Here is a 23,486-nt window from a genome sequence, read left to right as displayed (position 1 = left end):
TTTTACGCTGCCTTTATCAATACTTCTGTAACATCAAGGCGGGGGACACCAGACGTGTGCTTCACACATGTGGGGGACCCAGGTCTGCAGCGCTTTTACCACGAGGTTACCCCCTCGCCCCGCTGCGAGACGTGTGCTTCACACATGTGGGGGACCCAGGTCTGCAGCGCTTTTACCACGAGGTTACCCCATCGCCCCGCTGCGCATAAAGGGCGAGGTACGTTGTTCTTGTTTACAGTCACTGGCTTGCTTGGTCCAGCGTATTTACAGGTCGCCCATCTCTTCCCCCACCTTCTCCTCTCTGCCCTCTGTCTCTGTCTGTCTGTCTCTCTCTCTCTCTGTCTGTCTCTCTGTCTCTCTCTCTCTCTCTCTCTCTCTCTCTCTCTCTCTCTCTCTCTCTCTCTCTCTCTCTCTCTCTCTCTATCTCTCGTCTCTGTTTCTCTAAGATTTCACAGTAATTGTTTATAAGGACGTAATGAGTTAATCCACATTTTTAAAGTACGCAGTAAGCTACCACGTGTTGAAATACAAGTGTTCCCCATGGCCAGTCACTTTGATGTTTTTCTACAACCTGGTGACATAATCTGCAGTGTTACCATCGATTGTCTCCCTTGACAACACTTCCCTTCACCGGACACGGAACCTCGCATGTCCTTGACGGTTCTGTGGCAACATTCTTCCGGAAAACTAAACAGCATAACATAATAATTAGATTGCTGGTCTGTAATGAAACCTCGCGGAAAACTGTAATGGTACATGGTATCGTTTGACAGTGGTAGTATCATGACATATATGGCTGTGAGCAGGTTGTGATCTTTAAATATTAAACATTCCCAAACACTGCCCTGGTCAGTATCCATTTGATAATGGTCCACCGGTTTGAAATTGTCTGACAATGTAAAAGTGAACTATTGGTTTGTATGGACAGCGTAAAGGCAAACTATTCGCTTGTATGGGCAATGTAAAGGCGAACTATTTGCTTGCATGGACAGTGTACAGACGAACTATTCGCTTGTATGGACAGTGTAAAGGCGAACTATTAGCTTGTATGTGCATTGTAAAGGTGAACTATTCGCTTGTACGGGAAATGTAAAGGCGAACTATTCGCTTGTACGGGAAATGTAAAGGCGAACTATTCGAATGTATAGACATTGTAATGGCGAACTATTGACTTATATGGATAGTGTAAAGGCGAACTATTCGCTTATATGAACAGTATAAAGGCGAACTATTCGCTTGTATGAACAGTGTAAAGGCGAACTATCTGCTTGTACGGGAAATGTAAAGGCGAACTATTTGACTTGCATGGACAGTGTAAAGGCGAACTATTAACTTGTATGGACGGTGTAAAGCGAACTATTGACTTGTATGGACGGTGAACGAATTTGGCTTGTATGGGAAATGTAAAAGCGAACTATTCGCTTGTTGGACGGGAAATGCGAAGGCGAACTTGTATCGAATGTATAGAACTATTGACATTGTATGGACGGTGTAAAGCGAACTATTGCGGTGTTGAACTATGGACTTATATGGATTGTATGGACGGTGCGAAAGGCGAACTATTCTTGTATGGACTTAAATGAACTATTGACTTGTATAGACGGTGGCGAACTATTCTTGTATGGCTTGTAAAGCGAACTATTGACTTGTATGGACGGTGTAATGCGAACTATTGACTTGTATGGAATGTAAAGGCGAACTATTGACTTGCTCGGTATTGACTTGTATGGACGGTGTAAAGCGAACTATTGACTTGTATGGACGGTGTAAAGCGAACTTTTAGCTTGTACGGGCAATGTAAAAGTTAACTAGTCGCTTTGTATGGACTATTGACGTTTTTCCCTTTCTTCTTGGAGATTTGGGAGATATTGAACCAGTACAATCTTCTGTTACTTTCTACTTCAATATTTAGTGCTTGTTGGAATGTTTGCTTCGTGGTAGACAGTGGCTCTGAGCAGGTTTTGATCTTTATAAATAACAATCCCACACACTCTCCTAGTCAATATCGATTTGGTAATAGTCCACCGGTTTGAAATTGTCTCACAAAATCTTTTACTGACGACCTAGCTCACCGCATTTACACCCAGCAGTCAGGACAAAATATAGATATTAGAATCGAAATAAGAAGTCTTTCATAAGATAATTAATAATATCCGTATATCCAAACCGTGTATGGTAACATAAAAGATACTAACAACGGTTTATTGACAGTACACGATTCTAATGTCGATTATCCGACTGCTTCAACAAATGTCGCCACAACGTGACGACATATTTCCGCGTGAGTCATTCAACCATAAACACAACCTCTTTGGTAAATACAACTAGAAAACAGTAACGCCCTCAGATAATCCCAGATTGTGCGTAGGCAGAAACGTCGTGACACTAACTGGAAATATTCACTGGAAGCCCAATGTATGTGTACTTCACAGCAAATGAAGAAGACACGATGGACGAATTATATATTCTTTGTATGTGTTACCCCTGGGCCATATTGATTTGCTTTACAATAGATAGATAGATAGACAGACAGACAGACAGATATAGTTTGTTTAGATATTCAAGTAGAATCATAGAATTCGCTGAAGTCACTTCTCACCTTTACTTGGTTGTACCATATTTTTATTATCACATTATCACATAACGGTGCATTTAAAAAGTACAACATTTAACACAACCTACATTCACATTCATGCACGCACAATGTAAAAGTTAACCATTGGCTTATATGGACAATATTAAGTGAACTATTCGCTTGTATGGGTATTGTAAAGGCGAACTATTCGCTTGTATGGACAGTGTAAAGGCGAACTATTCGCTTGTATGGACAGTGTAAAGGCGAACTATTCGCTGGTATGGACAGTGTAAAGGCGAACTATTCGCTTGTATGAGCAATGTAAAAGTGAACTTTTCATTCATAAGTAAACGTACATGTAACATGTAGCACTTCCCATTTATGTGCATATTAAGAATATAAATTGTTTTGGAAATGAACAAAACCATCAATAGAATGGTGAATACATGACGTGATCAAACAGGTAAAACATACTGTGGTCTGCAAAACACTGATGCAGTTTTATTGTAACTAATTACCCAAGCGATCTCTCCCGTAAAAAACACGTTTTGAATGAAACACCGCTCTACCTGTTTAGATCTCGGCTTTACTAAAAGATTATTTCACAGATAATGCCAGGCTGTCATGTTCAGTCACTTGATTAAACAGTGACCAAACTGTTGTGGTAGGAAATGCCCTTTACAGATTGTAGAAAGAATTACTGCCATCTTACCAACATTGTTGGTTCCTATTTCCATCATCCGTTAATCAACAGCCTTGAAAAAATCTCACGTGGTCTATACAATCGCTTATCCCCCGCTCCCCTACACACTCCCCCCAACTTGCAACTAGCCCCATAACATCGGCAACGTCAGTCCTATGAACAACATCACTACTTAGATTCAGCTCAAAGGTTTCAGTGTTTGTAGCGTCCTTGAGACTTGTGATGCCGGCCAGTAGATAACATAGATATGTTTTGATAAGACTGGTGAGTCGGAGACTGGCGTGCTGAACTCTGCAGGTCGGGTTTAACAGTGTCTCCATCTTCCCCTGTTCAATCTGCTCTAAGATGGCGATGTACTCCAGAATGTACACGATAGGCAGTGTCTCCATGCTCTCCAGTTCCTCCTGAACACAAGGGGAAAATCACACATGCTAATTACAGGGAACGGACTCAGACGAGACAAACTGACAGCAGCATCATCATCATCATCATCATCATCATCATCATCATCAAAATGCTTATTACGTATGAAGACCACAGGCCCATATACATATTAATGTACATAATATACACAGGCAACTTTATATTGCACGACATTCGTTGTTTGATAACTCCTTGTATTGTAAATATTTTAACTGTTCATGTCAGATGTAGTGAGTGTCTGGTTTCACCAGGGCACTAGCTGTGTAGACGTAGAGTGCAGATTGAAGTGCATAGCCCCCTCTTCCCGTATTTACTTATGAAGTTAGCAAGTTTGTATATTTTAATATATTTGCTCTCCTAGGACGCTGGGTTTTATCAAGCCAGATGTCAAGAAAGCAGGACAATCCATATACAAGTTTTCATTTACGAGGACGATATCCATTGCCGTAATATGATTGGCTGCCTTAGGTCACGTGTCTGATTTTGACCAGTCACGACCCTTATAGCAGACTGTAGCGAAAAAGCGTCATTAGAAACCAATTTTTATCCAATAAAATCGCTTCTTACAACTGTGAACATACTCTCGGCAAGGGTTCAGTGATGTTGTTGATGTTCAGAGCTTTCGAAAGATACCCGACATCAAACGATTCGCCTCCCATGTTATTCATACGACGCTTCGAAAACGGAGGTATTTTCTGTTGTTATGTCATGTTACCGAGCGGAAAGCCACAGATATCGGGAAATAGGCGACCATACATATTATTTAAGAAATCTTTTTATAATAATTTTCTGATGACGTAAAAATGAAAATATAAAAGAAAAAGGCACTGGCATGTTATGACATGTCACAAATGTAAAAAGATCGCCATAGTTTTTGCTTCTTTCGTGGTTTATCTGGACGTTATATTTTCCTTCATAAACATAGGCTTCATCTATGACCTCATGCAGAGTCTCGATAGTAAGGAAAGATATCAAGGGGAAGTAACTCGGTGCATATACTGTGGTTTCAGCAGTCCGAACGTTTCACTATCCGAACGTTTTTTTTATAAAACCAAAGTGTTCGTATTAACGAGGTCTGACTGTAATCTGCCAGGCAAAAGAATTTATACACTTTAAAATTGGATCTTAAAATGATTTTCTCCCTCGGAAAACCTGCTATGAAACCATGTAGGACATTGTCCATAGGTGACTATAGATGCATACGTCTTTGTTTCATATGAAAATACGGCAAGTATATATGCGATCTACAAGATACATTTCCTAGTTTTGAAAAATCGGATCCTCGTTCATGTTGGAAACAATTAAAAGGCAAAAAGGTGACACAGCAAAGCTTCCGGACAAACAATTACGTTTTGATTTTCAAAATGCTGAATGAAAAACCAGGAAATTGAGAAAGGAATAACAAAGGAAGATATTATTGCCTCAATTACGAAACTGAAATATAGTAAAGCTGCGGGACTTGCATGATGTCATAAACGAGTACACTTGATATTTATGACAAAACAACCACCACTGATGTTGATGTAAAACCTTTTAATCAGCTTTAACACGGTTTTAGACAAGGGTGGGGTGGGGGTGGGGTTTGGGGGTGGGGATGGGTGCTTATAATGGAGTAATAATGCCAGTCTATAAATAAATAAGTGATCCAAATAAACCAGAAAATTATAGACCCATTACACTTAAGAACTGTTTCGGGAAATTATTTACAGCTATTTTAAACAATCGCCTCACAAAATTCCTAAACTCTAATACAATATAATTTGAAGCACAAGCTGAATTTAGAAAAGGGTATTCTACAATGGACCTCATTTTTACAATTTGTCATTTTTGGTAAATCCTGAAAAGCAGGAAAAAAGAAATTTTATTGTGATTTCATTGATTTCCAAAAAGCCTTTGACACAGTCTTACGTTCGGGACTAGAGCAAAACTTGATATCAAACAACATAACCAGAAAATCCATTAAAATTATCCATAACATGGAAGAAAATATCAAATCTTGTGTATCATATAGTGGAGAGAAGACCAGTTTCTTCCCGTGTATGTCTGGCGTTCGTCAAGGTGAAACTTTATCACCGATACTATTTGCAATATTTCTGAATCATCTTGACCGTCTGATAGCGTCAGACCCGAATGATTTACAACGTATCTTAGATATACAAATATACTTTTATTTGGTGGTTTAAAAATCATTATAGATACTGTTTCAAAACTGGAAATTATAGAGAACTTGCCATCATATAAATACTTAGGAGTATGCAAAACATATCAGAGTTAATTTAATAAAAATAATCTAATTGAGAAGGCCACTAAACCTATTTATTTTGTTTTAAGCAAAGGTAGATAATTCATTTGTCTTGTGATTGTCAGTTACGATTATTCGATTGCTTGTTTGTCCCTGTTCTTTATGGGTGTGAATTATGGGGTTTCGGTACTAATTCTTGGATAGAAAATATTCATTTAGAATTTCTAATGGAACTCCTTTCGTTAAGAAAATACACTCTTTCGTTCATAGTTTATGGAGAACTGGGGATATATCCACTAGAAACTGAAATTAAATCACGAATGTTACTCTTTTGGGGAAAACTCATTTCTGGTAGTGTTTTAAATTTTCTCTCCTTATTTGCAAATTACACTACAATGATACAACCTGAACACATCTGGCTATAAATGAAGTGCCTGTACTAAGGACACTTTTGAAATAAATTGGAGTGAGTTATATTTGAGCTACACAGGCTTATCCTAATAAAAATAGTCTTAAAACACTTGTTGAAAACAGACTGAAACAAATTACTCTACAGACTTGGATATCAAAATCTTCAAGAGGAGCTATTTATGACATTTTTAAAAATTCTGAATTGAAATACGAAACCTTCCTGAATATACTACATTATAACAATCGGAGGGCGTTACTTAGTTCGGAACCTCAAACAGTTACCGTCCTACCTTGAAACAGGACGATGGATTAAAACACCACTAAATGAAAAATTATGTACTCTTTGTAATCCAAACGATATTGGAGATGAATTTCACTTGTTGTTTATTTGCCCTACCTTGGTCCAAGAATGGAAAATTATATATCAACAACCATTACCGTAGAAAATGCACAAAATGAACCAGCTTCTGCACTCGAATAAACTAGGAACAATTATGAAATGTCTCATTTTAAGCAAGTAAATAAGATAAACAATAACGCAAGAGTGTAACATTGTTCCTTGTTAAATGCATGTACAGACATGTCTATTCTTGCAACCAAACGATATGTATATATTACCATTTTGTGTCCTACATGTATGTAGCATGTATCAGTAGTAGATAATAATGATGTGGTTCAAATTAAATTGAATAGGGATCGGTGAACAAGCTGTAAGCTTAATGAACACCTCTCCCTTACAAAAACAAATAATAATTACATAGTTTGGCTGTTAGTCATGTATACGCTGTACATAGTCCAAAAGAAGAGAGGTATGTCGACATCATAGGTTGAGGGTAAACAATCATATCTTGAGAAAAGGGCGTCAAATCTGCCTGATTTTACGTATATAAATGAACAGATTCAAGAATCTGCATATTTACAGGTGCAGTTGCATGGGCATTTCAGAATAATACTGAGTCTAATGTATATCCTTTTTGGTAAAAGTACATGTTATTTCGAGTTACAGTATATATTGGACAAGTAAAGAAAAAGTGAAAACTATCCTCATTTGCTAGTCCACATGAGCATATCGGACTTTCTAAAATGTATCATTCATATTTGTGAGCATTGAGGTCCCTGCAGCCGAGTCGCAGGCGGGAATGAACGATTTGAGCAAAACGGCTTCCATCGTTTAGATTTAAAAATATACGAGGTTGATTAATAGTCCTCAGTCGTCTTTTAAAACTGGACAGGGACTCTAATTGAGTAAGATGTTGGGGTAAGTTGTTCCATAGTTTAATAGTATCGGGTAAAAACGAGTTTTCGTAATTACTTGTTCTGCAATTAATATTTTGAATGTTATTACGATTTCTTAAGTTGTATTGGTTTGAATCAGATACACAAGGAGGGACAAGACTGGTTAGATAGTCAGGCGTTAAGTTATTAACCATTTTGTAGAACAAAATTAATTTATTATTATTTCTTCTCATCCTTAAAGGCTGGATATTTGTTTCGTCATATAATTTGTTATGGCTACTTCCGCGTACCGCTCCACATATTGTTCGTATAGCATCTAGGTTATTTTTTTCTAGAAATTCAGATTGCTCTTTAGTGCAGTTGTCCCAGATGTGACCATAATAGTCCAACAAGGGTAATATATACTGTTTATACATAATTTCAAGGGTTTTACGATTAAGACGGTATTTGTATTTCCGTAAGCAATTTATCATTGGGCTTACTTTTTCCGCGACATCGGTAATGTGTTTGGTCCAAGTGCAATCGCTCTGCAGAGTAACCCCTACATGTTTATGACTTTCGACTTCACAGGTAACAATATTATTCATAAAAAGTGGTAGTTTAGATCTCGGATATTTTTTTCTAGTAAAAAGTATGGATTCTGTTTTTAATGGATTCAATGAGACTTTCCATTTTTTAGGTAGCGAGCCGCAATTGCTGGGTCTTCGATAATGATATATAATGAGGTGTCATCAGCAAATAAACGTATGTTACTATCTATACCATCTGTAATATCAATTATGTAGATTATGTAATCATGTACCTCTAATGCCGGAGTGAAATAGAAGTTCAGTTCAGATAAATACATTTTCATCAACTTATATATATTTTTAGTAACCGTTTTTTAATTCAATCGTATGCAATTGGTCGTCATGATATAGTAAAACATACATTTGGGATATGAAATATTACAGGTTACCGTTATATTCCCTTTGACCGGGCATCCGTCCCTCCACGTCCCATTACCACGCCAGCGTTGAAGAGCGTCAGCCTGTGGATACACAGATGGGTACCCGTTAGTCAAATTACACATTATGACGTCACGACATTGTTATAAAAGCGACTGTTCAATCAGCCACATTCTTTAATAAATAATTATCAACATCGACAATGTCAGATTGTGTTTCAAGCATTAAGATAATTACTGTTGATGAATTATTTTCCCAAAGAAGGTATTAATAGTTATATCTGCCCTCGGTGTTGTTCGTGGTCAAACATCATTCATACTATCATGGGGGCTGGGGTGTGGTTTCAGACAATATTCAAAAGATGTTCATATGATGTTCATCTCTTCCTGTTAAAGAAACAGATGGCGTCTTGATGCTGTGAATAAAACTCATTCCGATTATGTACTTACAATGTTTATCAATGCAAACTTGTTCTCGTCACTATATGGCTGGAATAATGCCGATGTGACGCAAAACCCAACTCAACTCATCTCAACTGATGCTGTGACGGACGCATATTCCGTGCGTCGCAGACAATCTTATGACCACGTCTCACTACTGGGTGGCTGTTCCCTTGATAAAAACGCCAGACAATCTCAGGACCACGTACAATGAATGCGTGAAACTCAAATTGGCGGTGAAAATGTATAAATAAATAAATGATGATACCAGGTGTATCCGGTACATATACTTGTACAACTACTTGTACATATACTTGTACAACTACTTGTACATATACTTGTACAGATCTGGCTGTAGCCATCCGTATGTTAACCGGACAGTTATTCGTGCTTTGTACTTACATTCACACTGAGCCACTCATGCGTTGTGTCTTTCAAACGACTTCCATAGTTTTGTATTGTTTCGTTGGACATTGACCCCGGCAAACGGAGACCACATACGTCGTCCTGGAAGTACGTCACGTTACGTTGATACGTCCCACTGACGTAAACTGTCCCTGAACAACAAAAATACCCCATTCTATTTGCATTAATAGAACAATTATGTTCTAAAATAAGGCACATAAGATATATATTGACAGGCGTCTATTATCACTGGTTTTAAATGTCAGATATACGACGGCAACTGGGCTAAATAGGGAGCGAAGGTCACCAGGGTTATGCAGGTTTGATGTTTACCACTGGATACAACCTACCACAGATATGACACGGAAATACAATACAATACAATACAATACAATACAATGTGAACCTACAATCAACAAAACATGCTTGCGAGGGAAACATGTCTTACAGCAAAATGCAAAGAAGCAACAGAACCTTTATAAAATGAACAAAATATCTTTGAAATTTTATAGTCTCCACTAGCATAAACTAAGATCAATACTTCATACTCTGCAAATGAACAGCTTACAGATGATAATAAAAAAAGGTGAAAATCTCAATAAAGGTTTAGTAGAACAAATTATCTTACACAGTAGAAGTAATGAAAACATTGGTAAATGAAAACGATTCATCGTTATGGTTCTGAAGTATCTTGCGAGGACGAGTGTCACGGGCAGTTGGTCCTTTGATGATTACACTGCAGCGTATTCTTCCTTATATACACAGCGTAGACGCCAAGGGGTTTTCTAAGCATCACTAACGGAACATCTACTCGGACCAATCAATGATGTATCAACATGAATCCGCTCCAGTGTTTATATATACATCGGTAGACACACATGGAATTACATGGAGGATCTCGCAACCTATTCACATGTTTCACAACCTATTCACATGTACTGCCGGCTTCTTTAAATACCCACATTTTAATGACTGTATATATGATCAAAAATCAACCACTCACTTTAGATATGTAAGCAATACCGAAACATCAAACATCACTGACACATGCAACAAGTGTGCTGTATCCGCCTACTGCTGACCTGGCGTGGGTACTTTAACCGTGGGGAGGGGGGGGGTGGGGGGCTTATCCTGAGGTCATTTCCTATGCTACATATGAAAGCCCATTTCTAAACAGACGATAGAGAGAAACCACCCTGTTTGACGGTATCTACTTGCGCGTACACCGAGAGGACGAAGTGGATAATTGGACATTAACGAATGGATGTGTGTTTGTACCGTGTCTACTCACACACAAAATCACACTTCACGCAGGGACTTTACAAAAGTCATAAGGGACGTGTGTTGTTTCCCCACAATCTTCAAAACTTCCGAAACACAGAGGATTGCATTGGACTTTATTTTTGCCCCTAAGTCGTCGATTTTGTCAAATGGCCTCCACATTTCCTTCATAGACGATTTGAATGCATTATGGACGTCTTGAATGCTGTAACTCTGATCAGACAACGTTTGAGCTACGGTCTTTGTTATCTTTGAAAACAACGACTGAGTATTTTAATGTGTTTCTTCAACACAAGGCAAGAAAATTGTATTACCGTACACATGAAACACATGACAGCTATCACACATGAATTGCAGTCATGCTTCATGACGAGTCCGGGTTTGATTCCTTAGACAGGTACATGTGTAAGTCACGGTTCTAGTGTCCCGCTGACATGATATTGCTGATATTTAGTCCATATGCACTCACACATTAGACAATTCCTGAACGTACACACAGGAGTATATTTACCTGAAGGACTGACTGACTGAGTTTGGTTTTACGCCGCTTTTAGCAATATTCCAGCAACATCACGGCGGGGGGACACCAGAAATGGGCTTCACACATTGTGCCCATGTGGGGACTCGAACCCGGGTCTTCGGCGTGACGAGCCAACGCTTTAACCATTAGGCTACCCCACCGCCCCTTACCTGAAGGAACTGAGGGAGTGTTGCTATGTAACACTGGTAATATTTCTCTGACAGTAAAACACGCTGACCTCTGCTAAGACTGTCAACACAAACCTCTACCTATATATATACGTTGTGCGATAATGTGTGAGTATATTTGGCTAATGTTGCACCATTGTTAACTGAGTGCTAACTTTATCTTCAAATGTAATAGAATTACTAAAAAAAAATGACACAATTGTATTTGGCTTGTTTTATGTCTTTGGCGACTTTGGGAAAAGGTTATACGTGGATGCAGATTAATATATATCTCCGTTCTTAGAAGAAGTAAAGCCCGACATTTTTTCGTCAGATCATATAATCACTGTTTTACCTTGTAAATAATGTCGTGAGAAGAAAATAATAAATTTTACTAACAAGGAACTATTTTCAATTTTGTTTTTTTTCCAATAAATATGCGGTTTTGTCTCTTCATAAATATACTAGCAAGTTGAGTTGTACTGGACATTCGAAGTGCGGTCTAAAGAGGAGTGACACATCGGTACTTATCCCCCCGTCATCAAGCGGGTTAACGCACCAAAACAGCCAACCATATGACGCAGCATTCTCCTGACCACTGATATCATCGTGTAGTGTTGTTTGTTGTGATTTGGTCGCTTGTAGCATGCGTTAGCTCCGTGTCCTTCTCACGCGGAACTGTAGTAAAACTAACTCTCAGTACCTGTGTACTGGGAAGGGAGGAGCTGGTACTAGAATAATATTCAGTTGATGACATCAGATATAATTTTGCATGTCAGTTGACTATTATATTGACGATCCAGGACAAAGTGGGTGTAAAAGGGACAACAGTGAAGAAATTGTATGAATGGATCACAGAAGATGTGTTGAAGTGGGTCAGCATGACTGCCCTGTGTGAAGCAACCAAGCCACAATGAAATGTTATACAATTCTACAACTCTAAATTGTTCTAAAATACTAACTTTACAAATCAACACAAATTACCGGAATTAAAATGGCAGTACAAAATGGTGGAAGTAAAGATTCAAATTCAGTACAAATACAGTTGCACTATATAACAACAGAGGTGATTATAGTGATGAAGACAGTGATGTTAGTATGTTCGACTGCAACTTAAAGTGCAGTGTCTCACAAAAGGCAGCAGTATTGCTCGATACAACCGGGAACGTTGACTCAGGGAAGTTGAAGTGAACCCTCCTCATACAGCCTTGTGCATAGTTCCAAACAGAAGAGGTTTCAGGTCATTTCTTCCACAAGTACCCCTTTACTACCGCGATCACAACTACAACTACTTCCACCACTACAACTACAAAACAGCAGCGACTGCTGCTAATAATGGTACTGGCAACAAAGGATCAGTACTGGACATTCAAGTATCGTCGACGTAATCACTGTGTATTGAGTAGGGATGCAACGATACAAACGATAGCGTGTCGGCACTGTCTTCCTCTTTCGAGTAAATGAGTTTAGTTTTACGCCGTACTCAGCAAAATTCCATCTATATGGTGGCGGTCTGTAAATAATCGAGACTGGACCAGACAATCCAGTGTTCAACAGCATGAGCATAAATTTACGCAACTGGGAACCGATGACCATGTGTCAACCACGCTTGCGAGTCTGACCACCCGATCCCATTAGTTGCCTCTTACGACAAGCATGGGTTACTGAAAATCAATATTCTAACCCGGCTTCCTCATTAGAACTGCATGGCGTACATAGAGAATACTACACGAGGTCTCATTACATACGAATTATACGAAAACGAGTGTCCTTCCTATGGTATCTGACCGAGCGAAAGCGAGGTCAGATAACATAGGAAGGTCACAAGTTTCGTATAATTCGTATGTAATGAGACCGAGTGTGGTATTTTATTTATTACCCACGTCTTACATGCATTAAATTGACAAAATAGCGTATTTTTGTTAATATTTTGGTTTCAAACCGAAACCGGTTTCATAAAGAGGTTGCGGAAGTGTTTTGTACTGTAGTACAATATTTGCATGACGTCACTGTAATGACGTCACTGCCTTGGTAACCGACGTCACGATGCATGTCAGTTGTCATCGCCTCGTACAGCCTCCTACAGTAAACTACTCCGTAGCACCTCGTTTCTTGGTTTGCAGTTGCTTCATTCGGCTAACATCACTGGTGGAAACATTGCGTTTACGTTTTTCGACGGGTATAATGTCTCAGTTCGACTCACAATTAAACAGCGACACGGCAACGTTCGCGATGTTTACATTCCCACAATGCATTTAAGTTGTAGAATGAATGAATTCACGTGTATGTTATGAATGAACAAGTAGTTCCGTCACAACGTGACCTAACTGAGAGGTCATCGGTTATCCAATCAAATCGTTAGAATCTCAGGTCAAGTCGTTACGACACAGGTCAACGCGATACGACACACGTGTGACGTACGAGATTAGTATGCAACTACCCATACGTTGACCACGTGGGTAATAAAAGTTTATAGTTTTCATGAAACCGCTGATTGTTACCATGATTCACCATCTACTGCAGAGATTGTCAACCTTCTTCTTGTTGATGGTGTATTTACAGGCTCCATGGTGACCAGGTCTCATACCTCTGGAATCTGGAAAACCGAAGTTGCTGCCGCCACATCAGCCAGTGTCCGTAATGTGGAAACCAGGACGTGTGGCCAAGTACCTAGGAAGTACAATACCGCCAAGCCGGGACTATATATATTCGCGTCTTGACTTAATTCATGAGTCTTGGTCAAAAGACCCTTGGTACAAAAGCCCCTCTGGACGAAAGTCCCTCGAAAAATGACCAAAAGCCCCTCACTTTATATATCAATGGGAAATGGTTACCTAAGTTGGATAACTTGTTCCTCATCCCTTTCTTCACTGAATAAAATATGTTTAAATCAAATCAAATCAATGGGAAAATAAGATTAAAGACACGAAATGATTAATGTCATGAGAATTTTCATTGCTTCATAACATAATGACCCTAAATAATATAAATCAATGTGTAATTAGAAAATAAATTTAGTTAATAAGAAATAAATATCACCAAACAAATCAACAAGAAATGATTATTGACATGCAAAATTGCATTGCAGCATAAGTAATAATCAAACCAATCAACACAATGTAATGTCTTGCCTAAAAGCGGGAAGAAAGTCCATTTTGTTTATGCCGCAAGGTGGCGTAATCCATTATCTGTGGCGAACAGAAATCATCACGATTTCTCCATTTCCTTTACATTGATATGACAACATATATGCCATATATGGTATATTTAATGTTAGTGAAATCTGGGAGGTGATTTGTGTTAATATATACAGAAGATTGCTTGTACATATACAGATGAGTAAGTATTATAGGCATGTGATTATGGTACTTGCTACAATAATAGATATACAATTGACATTATTAATAACAGGCGATTAAGAGGTAATAAGATACAAATTATGAGAGGATTTAATAATATATTTAAGATATGAAGTGATTAATAACGTTGTAAGGTAGGAAGTCAGTAGCGGAGGTAATAAACATGAAGGTAGGTCGGTAGAGCTGATGGGGGCAAGGTGAGGTGACTCGTAGCTTAGGTAAGGGGAAAACTACTACACTATCAAGATGGAGCAGCGTGGCCGGGGACCTTGGTACCAGTTCTTGGTATTCTACAAGTCATATATGGTTAGGGGAGAGAAACTCTGAGATTCATGGAATCCACCTCACAGTCTTACAAATATGGTATTGGGGGTACGAAATAGAGGTGGGGGAGAGTAATGGATAGTCCGGTTATGGGTTATTGACAAATAGAAAAATGGAAAAGGGTGTTGGCTGTGACATAGGAACCCAGCTTTAAGCTGGAGCAAAGCTCAGAGACGAGAGTCTGGTGCGGGCCTACTCTTGATGTTTGGTCACTAGGAATCGTCTCAGAAATTATCTTGAAGCACCAGCATTTGGCTTAAGACTGAAGCTTCGCGGCTGAAGTCTTATAGAGTGACCATAGAGTAGGTTGACCAGCAACACAGTGTTAATAAAACTACTGAACGAAGATCATCGTCTTGTGGTTGCTGGAGGAACTACGGTAAGGTTCCAAGGGACCCCGGGTACTGACACTGTACCTCTCGCACATCCCTTATCGTCAGGACCGAAGTACGGGGGTATGCCGTAGTTCAGGTAAGGACACGCCATCCCAGGTGTGGGATACTGACAGGTAAAAACATTTACCTGCCAGGTAAATGTGCTTGTCGGAACGCCTTGGAAATAAGTACATTAAGTCACCAGTCACTTGCCAGTGTCTGTTATCTTATGACTAAAACACAACCAGTCTGTAGCTCCCAAGACAGTGCCATGTCTAGAAAGGCACCCCGATTCCGCCGATTGGAAAGGAAGGCATTCAGTCGACCGATCAGGCCAACCTTTGTTGGTATTTGACCGATATCAGGACAATTTTTGTTGGTGTTCAACCGATCACGTCAACTGTTGTTGATATACGACCGATCACGTCAACCTTTGTTACTATTCGACCGATCAGGTCAACTGTTGTTGATATACGACCGATCACGTCAACTTTTGTTAGTATTCGAAAGGTCAGATCAACTTATTGTAGCTATTCGAAAGGTCAGATCAACTTATTGTAGCTATTCGAAAGGTCAGAGCAACTTATTGTAGCTATTCGAAAGGTCAGAGCAACTTATTGTTGCTATTCAAAAGGCCAGAGCAACCTATTGTAGCTATTCGAAAGGTCAGAGCAACCTATTGTAGCTATTCGAAAGGTCAGAGCAACCTATTGTAGCTATTCGAAAGGTCAGAGCAACCTATTGTAGCTATTCGAAAGGTCAGAGCAACCTATTGTAGCTACACGATCGATCAGGATGTAACCACTGTGTCCGTTACAACGAATTACCGTTATCTGTTCAGGTTGTTGACACAAGAACCAGCATTAGTAGGCAACTGGCCATATCGTTACTCAACGCCTACAACCAGAAAGCGACATCAATCTCCCGATCATTGAGGCTCGTGTCACATTCTACGCGTTTTATTGGTGTCATAAATCTATCTATAATTTATTTTACAGTTTTAAACTTGATCAAATCGTTTTATTTAGCGCCTTGAGCATTCACAACGACGTGGAAGCATGGGCTTTATATATAGCATTATTAGCATTATTAAATATTGCAGACCTGCCTCACTTCGGGCATTGATCGTCCCTCAAGCTGACATGCCAGGTTAGGACTGAAGGGTCGAAGGTTTTATTTTTCTCAACTTCCACCAACGGTGGTACATGAGTGAAGTGGAAAACAACTTACATACATATATACACCAAAATGGCATTGGAGAGGTATAATTGAGACTGGATAATGTACAATACAATATACATACATATTCATATATACAAGGATGCCATTAGAGAATGATGCAATCATTTAATTACATGTATTTATATCTAACCTTCTATTGATACATTTCATAAACTTTGACAAATCGTTAGCTCTCTTTGAACAAAGTAATCTTTTAAGTGTATAAAGGTTGGGCCAGGTATTGACATTCTGAGGTATATACAGCTGTCGCTGTTGGTGAAGAGCTTGGCACCTGAAAAGGTAGTGAAACTCATCACCAACAGCATAGTGAGTTACATAATTTACATAACTATCATATCTAGGGGTATTTGTTCACCGGCCAGTCTCAACAGGTAACTAATGGTTACTAGTTCTAAATTTAAGAATAGGCAAGTAAATTGCTTTTGGCATAAAAAGGTATGGTTCAAAAGATAAATCCTGTTTATAATATTTATAAACTTTGGATTCCCTTAGAACTTTGTTCTAGAGAATTTCTCCAATTTTGTAAATTTTGGACCTTGAGTATCTGTTCGAATTCTACTGTTGAGGCTAGCCACGTGGTAGTGCAAATGGAAAGATTATCATATATTTCATTTAACCCACAATCATTAAGAATTTTTTAACAAATAGGTGAGGTGAGGTGAAACTAGGTTTTACGTCGTGCTTGTGAATATTTCGCTCATATGACGACGTGCATGCGTGTGTATGTGTATGTGCGGCTGCTTGTACTAGCCCAGACTTAAGGTGGTTTTATAGTGCTAGCTCACTGAGATACCATGCCGCAGTGAAGCATGAATACCCCACTCAGACACATTATACTGACTCCGAGCCGACCAGTCCTTGTTGTACCCATTAATGCCGAGCGCCAGGCAGGGACCAACGGCTAATTCATTCCATGTACAAACTATGCACTACTATCATCGATGCTTATAGAGGCCACACACAATACTGACTTTGGGATATCTTAATGGTACCAAATTTGGTGATTTTGTTTGTGTGAACTCTAAATGTGATTCCCAAAATGAGTTAACCATAATTGTCAAGTTTGAACTCAATCCTCCGATTTGATTGTTCATTAGAGTAAATTAAAGTGTGTGTTTTAAGAAACTGCTATCAGTGCGACATTTCTTTAAATTTGTGGTTCAATATATGTTGATATAAATTGGCTCTCTACCAAATTCACCAAAGAGAGCAAAATTTGGAGTTGAATTTCTTTATGAGGAAATTAGTTTTAAGAATCTTAGGTGTAATCTTTCAAAATTCAGTAAATTTTCAAATCCCCCAATTTCGGATCCATATATCATAATAGGTGCGATCGATCATATTGTCAAACGCTGATAAAATACAATCTAGTGGTAAATTTACATTCCGAGCTTTTTTCAATAAAGCATACATGGATTTTGTGATTTGATTGTAATTACATCTCTACCATTCCTATGAAGTTTGATTCCAAGGTAATTGTACACGTCGATAGATAAGAGAACAGCCAGGCGAGGGGCTAGAGGTGCTAATTAGTAGCTTGTAACCACAACGGGCTAGGGGGGCGGGGGATAGAGGGGTGGAGTCATTGACAGACTATTGAACAGAGACTGCCCGTGTACACGTCGATAGCTAACGGAACAGCCAGGCGAGGGCCTAGAGGTGCTAATTAGTAGCTTGTAAACCACAAGGGGCTAGGGGGACGGGGATAGAGGGACGGGGGCTAGGGGGACGGAGGATAGAGGGACGGGGGCTAGGGGACGGGGATAGAGGGACGTGGCCCATGGGCTAGGGGACGGGGGCTAGAGGGTGGAGTCATTGACAGACTATTGAACAGAGACTGCCTGTGTACACGTTTGTTGTCGACAACATCCAAGCTAGAATTCAAAAGTAAGAAAAATTGGTAGCACCAATGACATTGATTACTTTCTTGATTATTTTTTATGGATAGTATAAGTGAGTTGTTACCTGAGGAATTGATTTCTCATTGATTACTTGTGATTGGAAGTACACGTGAGCTTGCTGTATTTTTACGAGTCGCCTTCCTGGAAATAAACCAGGAAGAAAAACTCCCACCGCAAGCCACAACTTACAATAGTGCCGGGGATTAATTATTGCCCAGAAGAAAACGAGGTTAGCACGGTGGTGTAGTGGTTAGCATGCTGGCCTCTCACGCCAAAGGCCCGGGTTCGAATCCCGGTGGAGACACCAAACTTTGTGACCTGGGTCTCATACTGTGTTGTGTCCCTGGGCAAGGCACTTCTTCCACATTGCACTCAGTCCACCCAGCTGTTCAAAATGGGCACCTGAGAAGCGAATGTACAGACCTATATACGGTCAGTTTTGAAAGTACAATTCCGTCAGGGTAATAATGTAACGCCAGAGGGCAGCATCGTGTTGGATTCTAGGCGCAAATATTAGCATTATTACGTTAAACATGTTTTAGATATGTAACAGACATGATCAGTAAAAGTGTTTAAATATTTTTATTGCAAATTCACCATAGATGTACTGACAACCAGTTACACAGGATCACAAACGCTCAGGTATTTCCTGGGTATACATATATATGCATTCATCACCTCACATTAACTCACATCAACTCACATTTTTAAAACGTGTGAACAGTAAATGTTTTCTTTAAAAGAAAAATCAGATTGCTCTATAAATATGAAGACATTCTCACATGAACAAAGTCATTGCACCAATACCATCATACCAGCGTGGTATGTCTTGGCAAATAAATACAAAATAAATAAACGATAATGCTGAAAATGACTAAAACCCGTAAACGATGGACATTCACATATGTCCCTGTCACACAATGTCTCACAGACTTCACAGACGCTCGGACTGTGTTCAAGTTGAACATTTGATTTCAAGCATAGCGGAACTTTAGTTCCATAATTTTCTGTTGTAAAATATGATCCCTAGAAAGACCATACATTCATAAACTCGACGACAATGTTTTTCATAATAAAATGTTTCAACTGAGGATATTTTACACACAGAACTAATTTTTATGAATGTTAAATGTATTTTGTTTACATCTTGCTGGTATTAATGCTTATCTGTCCTCCTCCCCCCCTTGCCCCCTTTCCTTCGTCCTCCCCCTCTCTTTTTCCCTCTACAACCTTTAAACAGTTTTAACCCACGCGAACATTTCTTAACCGATTTCTTTCCGATACAGGATCCGTACTTCATCATACGTTCCATGGTTGTCGTAATGTTGGATCGTTGTACGATGTCAGTACTGAGGTTCATCTCGAAACTCCCAACGTTGGTATTAGACCGACTGGCAGTGCCAACAAGCAGATAACACAGGACGCCTTTGATCTGCTTGAACTGTGCCAGGCTGTTGTTATTGTCAGTACAGTTGTGAAACAACATTGTTGAAACCTTCTCTTCTTCAACCTTCTTCAAAATGTCAAGATACTCCAGAAAGTACATGGTAGCAAATGCTTCTGTCTTTTTTATTTTCTTCAGTTGCTACAATATAAAAATGGGATTATTTTAGAAAAAAACATTGAAGGCTGTTATGTTATGTTTGTATCAGGTGTCGCTCGACTCTGACTCACAACATGGGTTTTATCAAGGTTATAACATGGATTCAAACCGTTCTACGGCAGACGCGAAATGTAGGCTTCAGTGATTCCCTTGCGCCATATTTTCCCATTTTGTTTTAAGGTAACAAGTTACTTGCGTTTTCACGTGTTCGTGATGAACACCACGAGGGGAACACAATTACTAACCTTTCAAGAACACCTGGTGTTGTCATTGTTTTATAGCGATTCATAAACACATACATTTTATATAGTCGGGATGGACTATTCTTTATTTTACCACATCTTTTCTTACTGCGCCTATTTACAAGTGTACTTTGTAAATATAAATAAAACTGTGTATGTGTTTGCTTGCACCATCGATATATACGGATGAACAGAGGATTCAGTGTTTGTTTGTACCGTTATAGCATGTCATCGATATATACTGATGAACAGAGGATTCAGTATTTGTTTGTACCATTATAATATGCCATCGATATATACTAATGAACAGAGGATTCAGTGTTTGTTTGTACCATTATAGCATGTCATCGATATATACTGATAAACAGAAGATTCAGTGTGTTACCTTTTTTATCAACTGGGCATTCATCTTTGAATTCCTCTTTGCCACGCCATTGTTGTAGAGCAGCATTCTGGTAACATAAGCATAGTGTGAGGATGCATATATGATAGCATGTCCTGACATACGGTGGCAGGGATAGTTTTGATGGTGGTATGAATGTGGACACATAACGAACATACATAGTTTCTTAGTTTGTACATAATACATATAGAAAAATGATTTTCACCCAGTATGCAAAAACCAAGGTATCTGTGTTTGGCCTTAATAAAATGATAGTCATTTTACACAGTGTCTGTAACTTCGTTAGAAGTATGAACGGTCAACTCCCAAAGGTGACGTGATGAGCAAGCCGAGTAGATAAAGTACGTCACTAAATACTGTTCCATCAGAGTATTCACAAGATGCTCATTAGTTCGTCTTTCTTGAATTTAGGAACTGGGTTCGTTAGAACATTAACTCAAGTCAATATTGTTTCTGCCCCCCTGACTGCCATGTCTTACGATGGTATTACATCATGAACTGACCCTATACACATGTCCGTTTCAGCTAACGATTAAGTTACTGTAAAACTTCATACGTGTATTGTCAACCATGATATTGTCTACATGACCTAAGCAAGTCTTAAAAACAAGATTGATACGATCATGATGATATTTGACGAGTTGATAAAACAATGCCCCCATCGTATCTGTGGATACAAGATAACTGGACGAACTGCCGTATACTCAACACAAACTCTAGATACTTACATTCATACTGAGCCATTCGCCAGTGTCTTGTTTCAGCATACTTCCATACTTTTTCCGGAATGTCTCCCAGGTTTCCTCCGTCATGCTTCCTTGGATAGGGAGGTTGCATACGTCATCCTTGTAGTACGTGAAGCTGCGCTCACTAGCCTGGCTGCCATACACTGAATAGAGCACACATACATTACTTCAACTACTAGTTTCAAATACCCGTGATTATATATACAGGAAGAACATAGTAAAACGCGGCAGACGGATTACTTCATAAGAGATTTATGAACAGCAAATATATACACAATGACTACGCTCAACTCAAACATCTAAAAACAGAGACAAACATCGGGAACTGTTTAAGAAAAGTGACCAGGCCGCAGATATTGGAGAACAAAAAAATACATAACGTGATTATCTGTGTATTAAAGCCAACGTTCAGGGTTTTAGTTACTATCTTACCTGATAAAGTCAGACAAAACAGTGCTAGTTTCAAATAATTCATCTTGTATACAATTCTAATTGTATCCTAATTTCGTCAGTATAGTTGATAACCAATATAATTGTTATTAAAATTCGGGTTCCTTTTATACAGACTATATGACCTGGTTTGGCATTTCCAAATTCTATTTTTTCCCTTAGGGGGTATGGGGTAAGACAAAACATCCAACCAGAGAACTCTTTTCTGAAAAGAAAGAATCACATTCTATATTTGGTTTGTGAATGTGATGACAACAAGCGTGTGTGTCCGCCCCCCGGCCTAACCAGTCACTACTTCCAGATGTACGTATACTTCCGGTTTCTAAAGTACTCACCACTAGTTCCTGTACCTATCGAAGTATTCATAAATGTGTGTAGATAGCTTTCCCAAATGTATTGTCACATAATACATATACAGAAAAGATAAATTATTCTTTCGTTATTGTTGAAAAGGCAGGTAACTGCTGCTGGAACATAATGCAATTGTATAAAAAAATGTATCCATATTTTAAAGGAACTTAAAAATCACTAGTCTATAAAATACATCAAAATCTTTAACGTATTGTTCACCCAAATGTGGCTACTTCGTTACTAAAAAAAAGGAAACAGTTATATTTATTCAGTTTTGTATGTATCAACGTTCTAACTTTGTTATCTCCCTTTACTGATAACACGAGATAAGAGAGGAAACGTGTCTGAAATAGGTTTCGGTTCGTGTGTAATGAGATGTATATTATTCTCAGTTTAGACCAAATGGTATGATTAAGTTATGTTTTGGTCCTTGTACTGTAGCAAGGCGTGGAGTCATCCCATAGATGCCATCCTCACTAGCTTCCTCAAAGGGTTAACCTCTTTGGTGATGTGGACAAGTAAGGCATCCGACTTCAGATCAGATGGTCTGTGGTTCCAATCCCAGCAGGGAAGTCGGGAATGTTATGGCCGCTACAGTACCTGCAATAATAGGTTATAAATACATCAGACACGTCAACGAACATTTCACAATAGGAGTTGTGTAGGAGTAACATTGCTGCCAGGCCAGAGGAGGATGTCAACACTGTACCCGAAATGGTGGGTCTAGCTTGTACAACAACACACACTGCCCCGGGGACTTGGAGGACACATACCACTAGTAGGGAGAACACCAGGCAAATGGAAATGCTCAAAGTCGTCGACGGGCATAGTATACACGGATCACGATCTGCAGACTGGACACGCCTGTGACTACCCAGCCAGGTGTTAACCGTGAAAACACATGTAATGCTCTGAGTATTATCAGGCTGGTAAAATCACAAATCACATTCGGCTCAGTGAGTCGCTTCATTCATACAAACACAAGTATCAGCTTATTTTACAACTTCTTTCAATTTAGTATGTTATTGTTTTATATATTTATATGGATGTGTGTGTGTGTGTGTGGGGGAGGGTAAAATATCAATATAATCATTATGAAGAATATGAATAATTAATATACTCAAGATTTTAGAAAGACGTT

The 23,486-nt window shown here is 39.0% G+C and overlaps 1 protein-coding gene and 1 non-coding gene across 2 annotated transcripts; one reads left to right on the top strand and one right to left on the bottom strand.

Annotated features, from left to right (window-relative positions):
- Positions 1-18,787: 18,787 nt before the first annotated feature.
- On the top strand, positions 18,788-18,854 carry Trnae-cuc. Its single transcript has one exon. It is a non-coding gene; the product is annotated as a tRNA-Glu (tRNA).
- Positions 18,855-19,113: 259 nt separating this feature from the next.
- LOC124252936 lies at positions 19,114-22,831 on the bottom strand. The gene is made up of 4 exons (XM_046686624.1): positions 22,823-22,831; positions 21,527-21,687; positions 20,784-20,847; positions 19,114-20,137 (listed from the first exon to the last, which is right to left on the bottom strand). Coding segments are annotated over exons 1-4 (657 nt in total). The 5' UTR covers positions 22,824-22,831; the 3' UTR covers positions 19,114-19,706.
- Between the last annotated feature and the right edge of the window lie 655 nt (positions 22,832-23,486).

This window comes from Haliotis rubra, unplaced genomic scaffold (genome assembly GCF_003918875.1).
Source record: "Haliotis rubra isolate DU_JTF1 unplaced genomic scaffold, ASM391887v1 Scf114, whole genome shotgun sequence".
Taxonomy (NCBI): Eukaryota; Metazoa; Mollusca; class Gastropoda; order Lepetellida; family Haliotidae; genus Haliotis; species Haliotis rubra.
Note: the sequence above shows the minus strand (reverse complement) of the source record. Positions and strands in the feature narration are given on the sequence as shown.

Bases quoted from the DNA above. Each gene is read 5' to 3' on its own strand.
- LOC124252936 (XM_046686624.1), bottom strand. The intron at 20,848-21,526 runs GTAAGTATCTAG...TTATGTTACCAG, and splicing joins GCGAATGGCTCAGTATGAAT to AATGCTGCTCTACAACAATG. The intron at 20,138-20,783 runs AAGGTAACACAC...TTTTTATATTGT, and splicing joins TGAATGCCCAGTTGATAAAA to AGCAACTGAAGAAAATAAAA.